This window comes from Catharus ustulatus, chromosome 25 (assembly GCF_009819885.2).
Source record: "Catharus ustulatus isolate bCatUst1 chromosome 25, bCatUst1.pri.v2, whole genome shotgun sequence".
Taxonomy (NCBI): Eukaryota; Metazoa; Chordata; class Aves; order Passeriformes; family Turdidae; genus Catharus; species Catharus ustulatus.
Window position 1 is genome coordinate 4,104,477 of NC_046245.1, and position 5,788 is coordinate 4,110,264.

A 5,788-nucleotide genomic window follows, 5' to 3' on the forward strand; every position below is an offset into this window, starting at 1 on the left:
ATGGTGCATCCCGACAGAGCATCCCAGGCACACAGGGCACATCCTCGGGGCTCCTTCGGGGAGCATCCCAGGAGCGCATCCCGAAAGGCGCATCCCGGGAGCGCATCCCCAAAGGCTCCGCCCGCCTCCCCCCGTGCCCGCCCCGGCTGCGGGAGCGGGGTCGCTCCGGCTCCTGCCGAGCCCCCCCGGCCCTGTGGGGGTGGGAGGAGGTCTCGCCGGGTTGGGAGGAGGTCTCGCCGGGGTGGAGGAGGTCTCGCCGGGGTGGGAGGAGGTCTCGCCGCCGCCCCCCGGGGCGGTGCCGCCGCTGCCGGAGCCTCCCGCCGCCCCCGCTGCCTCCGGGCGGGGCCGGGGCCGGACTTGGGGCTGGGTCTGGGACCGGGTCCGGGTCCGGGGTTGCTACCCCCACCATGACCAAGCTGCTGCCGGCGCAGGAGGCGGCTCGGATCTACCACACCAACTATGTGCGGAATGCGCGGGCCATGGGGGTGCTCTGGGCCCTCTTCACGCTCTGCTTCTCCATCCTGATGGTGGTGACCTTCATCCAGCCCTACTGGATCGGCGACAGCATCGACACGCCGCAGGCCGGCTACTTCGGCCTCTTCTCCTACTGCATCGGCAACGCGCTCACCGGGGAGCTCATCTGCAAGGGCAGCCCCCTGGACTTCGGCACCATCCCCTCCAGTGCCTTCAAAACTGCCATGTTCTTCGTAGGCGTCTCCACCTTCCTCATCATCGGCACCATCCTCTGCTTCAGCCTCTTCTTCTTCTGCAACGCAGCCACTGTGTACAAAGTGTGTGCCTGGATGCAGCTGGCAGCGGGTGAGCAGGGCTGGGGGGGCACGGGGGGCTGCTCACGGACCGACCGGACCGACCCTTTCCCTTTCTGCCCTCGGCTCTGCTGGGGATGGGGGCGGGGGTCTGGCCAGTGAAGAGACCCCTGTGTCACCTCCATGCTATTTGCTCCCTCTTACTGGTTTCCGTGGGGGTTTTTTTGGTAAAAACTTCTTCCAGGGCAGCTGGTGTCGGGTGATGCTTCCCTGGGCTGCCAATCCTTGTCCCCCCTTTCCTTGGGGGGCTTCTCCCAGCGCCGCTGCTCCTGCTCAGCCGCAGGGAGGCTTCAGAGCATCTGTTCGAGAGCTCCAAAGAATCCCCGCAGGGCACAGAGAGCTCTCGTGTGCCGGGGATCCTGCAGGATGGAGCAGGGACATAGTGCTGACATTTGCTGGCCCATTGCTGGGGATCCTGCAGGATGGAGCAGGGAGACAGTGCTGACGTTTGCTGGCCCATTGTAGTAACTCCCTGAGCTCGGGGAGTTCTGCACGAGGCAGATGAAACACGAGGAGGGCACTGACTGGCTGATCTGGTGCCATCACTCACATTTCCTCACTTTGCTGCTCATCCCTGTGGCTCTCAAACCTTCCCCATCTCTCCCCCAAGGTACTTGAGACACCTGGTAACCCGGCTCCTGTGTTTGATCAGCTCAGCTGAAACCCAACCCAGCTCCTGAATGATTCATGTGAGCCCTGGTGCAGCCCGTGGCAGGGAGGTTTCTTCAGTTCCCAGCTAAAGAATCGAGCTCAAGCGAAGATTTAGATAAGAAGCTTGGGGCAGCTCAGCCTCCTGGGGAGCAGGAGCACAGAAAGGCTTTGCTGTGGTAGTTGGGGTTTTTATGGGGATTTTTTTGTTGTTGTTCTGAATGGGGGAAGAGAAAATTGTCACAGGGAGTTCTGGCTAGATAGACAGGTACTGCTGCATTTTGGGAATTATTTTAAAAAGTGAGCAAGCTAAGAGAGGATCCTTTTCCTGGCCTTTGAATTATTTCTTTCCTGCTTCCCCCATCTCTCTGTTAGTTACAGGGAAGATTTATCCTGTATGTACTTAACTGCTTTTCTAATCAAGAGAAATCCTCTCTGCAGACCAAGGAAGCTGCCTGCTCACCTTGCTGCTGGCTTGTCCCCAAGCCAAGGAAAAAGGAAACATTGGCAAAGGACAAGGCCACTGTCCCAGAAGGGGGTTCTGGTTTACTGAGCACCTGGTGGCGGGGAAGGGGCACTGGTGTGGGCCAAGGTGCATTTAAGGAGGCTGCAGATGTCCACGAGGGGCAGGGACAAACATCTTGTCCTCCACGGGGTTGTTTGTTGTGTGAGAGGAGTCAGGGACTGCCTCATGCCTGCACCAGTCACTTCCAATCTAAGAGTGGAGCATGTGAAGGGTTTTTGTTAATCATGTCCCAAAACCTTGAATATGAACTCATCCCAAGCCTGGTCATTGTTCTTGTCCAGTAAATACAATTTCTCTGAGAAGGAGAAAAAGGCACTTCTGAGGTTTTGGGGCATGAGCTGCCCTTCAGCAGCCTGCTGGCACCGGGGATGGTGCAGCTGCCATGGCAAAGCTGCCAAGGTGAGGTGCTGGGGACCCTGAGGTCAGGCTGGGGCAGCTGTTGAGGTTGTGTCTGAGCTCTGAGAGCAGGCACAGGAGGAGCTGCTGCTGGAACCAGCACAGCTGAACAAGCAGAATTAATCTGCCTGCAAAGCTGCTGCTGACAGCAGCTCTGCCTTAGCAAACCTAAGCTGGAATCAGCTGCAAGGTGCTAGGCCAGGGTCTCACACAGACTAAACCCATTCCAGTTTTATTTGGAGATGTTTTCTTGGAGTGACAGGGCCAGGGCTCTGTGCAGAGGGAGCAGAGATGTTGCCTGGGCAACGCTGAGACAGCAGATGCTGTTGCAGCACGTCCTTGACTCGTGGGAAGGCAGCACAGCAGGATCCTGCAGGAGCAGAGCAGAGCCCACGGGGATGAGCAACCACAGCATCTTTCAAGGGACAAGTCTGTAGTACCTGATGTGTTTGTAGCGTGATGTTTGCTCCTCCAGCAGCTCTCTCCACTTCAGTATTGATGCCTGGAAAATAGAAAACATCTTTCCAATTGGAGTGAATATGAAAGCAAACCTTTATCAGTTTCAGGTTTTGGGTGAAACCTTTACAGGTTTCAGGTGAACAACATGGCAAAAAGTACACGTGGTACAGTAATTCTACAATTTTGTAAGGTTAGTAGATGAGTACACTTATCATACACTGTCCAAATAAAAAGTTAGTTGGCTAGGTAATAATTCGTGGGATCCTGACTCTCTGGAAGCAGCCCAGAGGTTTCTCTTGACAAAAGTCAAGTTTCTCTTGACTTTCTTTATGTCTGATCCAGATCCTGGTTGGAAAACAGAACATTCTTGAAGTCAGTTCTCCTCTTGGAATAAGACTAAACAACATTCAGGAAGGCTAGCTTATTGTTTCTAAAGGCAGGGAAGAAAGGAAAAACACTAGAAGCTACAAAGCTACCAATATGCGAATGTAAAACATAAAAAGCTAAAAATCTTAAGCATCATCAGCTCAGAAGCACCAATGTCCCCCTGTCCCTGCAGCTACAGGGCTGATGATTGGCTGCCTGATCTACCCTGATGGCTGGGACTCGAACGAGGTGAGGCGAATGTGCGGGGACAAAACGGACAAATACACGCTGGGAGCCTGCACGGTGCGCTGGGCTTACATCCTGTGCATCATCGGCATCCTGGATGCCCTCATCCTCTCCTTCCTGGCCTTTGTGCTGGGCAACCGGCAGGACAACCTCCTCCCCTCGGATTTCAAGGTGGAGGATAAAGGTGAGGGCGGGGGGATTGCTGCTGAACGCTCCTGCAGCAGGTGATGCCTTGAGAGGCTGCCTGGAGCACAGGCTGGACACAGTTAAAGGAATAAAGCTGGGATTTATTAAAAAGCTTTCAAAGGATTCACCTTGAGCAGCACAAGATGGATTCTGAGTTATGAGTTTTTATACTTTCATAAGTTTTGGTCCATTTCCATCTTGGGGTTCATTGTCCAATTCCAGCTCTGGGTTCTGCAGTCCCACCCTCCCAGATTCTCGCCTCAATTCCCTGTTTGCATTTTCTGGGCCTGAAGCTGCAGCAGTGTCCTTGGTTCTGGGGCTGGAAAAGGATTGTTTTGTGTGACTGAGCTGTGAGGAGAACTTGTAACACTTTATATAAAGTTCACAGTTATACACTCATGCAGTACAGAGTCTGGAAAATAAGAAAGCTAAAACTTAAATCATCAAGGTGATTGCTGTTGCCTGGGTGGCTCCATCCCTGCCACAGTCACACACTGCTCTGGAGGGGCAGAGAACCAGCAGCAGGCAGAAAATCAGTGGAGAACAAGGCAGGAGCCCAAATTCACCCAGATTGCCTTTCCCAGGTCTCTGGGGCTTTATCCTCATCTTGTTTTAAACATAATGCTTTTTGAAAACAAACCTGCAAAACACACCCATCCTTGCACTAACTCTGCAATTCTCTTTTTGTTTTACAGAAGAGGGAAATGACTGAGAGCTGATCACCATGTAAGTGATAACCCACACAGATTTTTAATATTCCCAGCATCCACAATGTCACTGTTATATTCTGATTACCAAAGCAGTGACAGCTGATGTTGGTGCTGGAGTCACATTGGTTTTATTTGTGGTTAAAGAAGAAAGTCTCTGCTTTGCCTCCCAAAACTGGGAAAGCACAAACCCTTGCCAAATGCAAAATAAAACAAGCATAAAATTTGAAGTTACACCCCATTTCCCAGCAGCTGACTTACTCTTTCTGTTCCCAGGAACATCCAGAGCTCTTCTCCATCAGCCCTTTTCTTTGAAGTGACTCTTCTAGGAAGCTTCAACTTATCAAATTCTGTGGATTTTCTACAGCTGTTTTCTTCACTCATGGGGCAGCTCTTGGCTCACAGCTCTTGTGGAGCTTATTTGGTGGGAAGAGCCCAAAATGGACATAAGAGTTTTCCTGAGTCCATCAGCAAGAGGGACAGGAGGGGAAGGATGGCAATTTGCTGCTTTTTGGGGGGTTTGTACACTTTCTTTCAAGGAAATTATTTATGAATTAAAAAAAAAAACAACCAAAAACCACCAAAACAGTGTTTTGGGTTTTGTGCTTGTCTCCTGAGGGCAGAGGAAACCCCCTGCCAGATCCCAGGTTTTTTTACTTTTACTGGAAAAATACCATGACAGGGCAATTCCCAGCTGAGCCATGAATCATTTTCCTGCTCTGGGCAACAATAACCACACACAGCCTCTGCAAAAGGGCACTTTTCTGGGCTAAAAAAGAAAACCAAACAGCCAAACCAGGAACCAGGCTGCAGCAGGCCTGGGACAGCACCTGCAAATCACAGCAGATGGTGCCAGTCAGCATCAGCTCCCTGCACCACCCAATTAATCTGATTTAGCCTCATCTCCCATCCCACCCAACCCCACCCATGGCACAGCTCATTTCTGCAGAAGACAAAGCAGCTCTGACCTGGTCAGAACCCCAAATGAGCCTGCATTATTGTTTTCATCTCTACTCACTGTAAATTGCTGGTTCCTGCAGCACTAAATTCAGTTCAATTCTAAAAAGTACCTTCCTGTCTTATGCTTCCTTCTAAAAAAGTGTTTGGGGAGGTTTTATTGAGACTTTGGGTTAGATAAGACAGCAGAGATATGATAGACTTGAAGAAAAATGTATTTTAGAATGGAAAAATTCCAGCAGTTGTCCTTTTTAAAATGGATCACAACCCCAGCAACAAAACCTTTACCTACCTCATTCTGGAAATCAAAACTGAGTGTTCACTAATGAAGCAAATTCCATCCCTGAGCCCCTCACTCAGAACAGAATTACAAGGGGAATGTATGAAGAATAAGGCTCAGTTATTAAATAATCTGTTTATTGCAGGGCTTTCACAAAGGGAAAAAAAAAAAAAAAGACAAAGCACCCAAG

General features: G+C 51.1%; 1 protein-coding gene across 1 annotated transcript; it reads left to right on the top strand.

Annotated features, from left to right (window-relative positions):
- The first annotated feature begins 324 nt into the window (after positions 1-324).
- LHFPL5 (LHFPL tetraspan subfamily member 5) lies at positions 325-4,949 on the top strand. Its single transcript, XM_033080424.1, has 4 exons — positions 325-819; positions 3,416-3,652; positions 4,350-4,380; positions 4,638-4,949. Exons 1-3 carry the CDS (start codon positions 408-410, stop codon positions 4,364-4,366), a joined length of 666 nt encoding a protein of 221 aa, XP_032936315.1. The 5' UTR covers positions 325-407; the 3' UTR covers positions 4,367-4,380; positions 4,638-4,949.
- The last annotated feature ends 839 nt before the right edge of the window (positions 4,950-5,788 follow it).

Coding starts and splice junctions, on each gene's coding strand:
- LHFPL5 (XM_033080424.1), top strand. CDS start 408: ATGACCAAGCTGCTGCCGGCGCAGGAGGCGGCTCGGATCTACCACACC. Junction 820..3,415: donor CTGGATGCAGCTGGCAGCGG/GTGAGCAGGGCT, acceptor CTGTCCCTGCAG/CTACAGGGCTGATGATTGGC.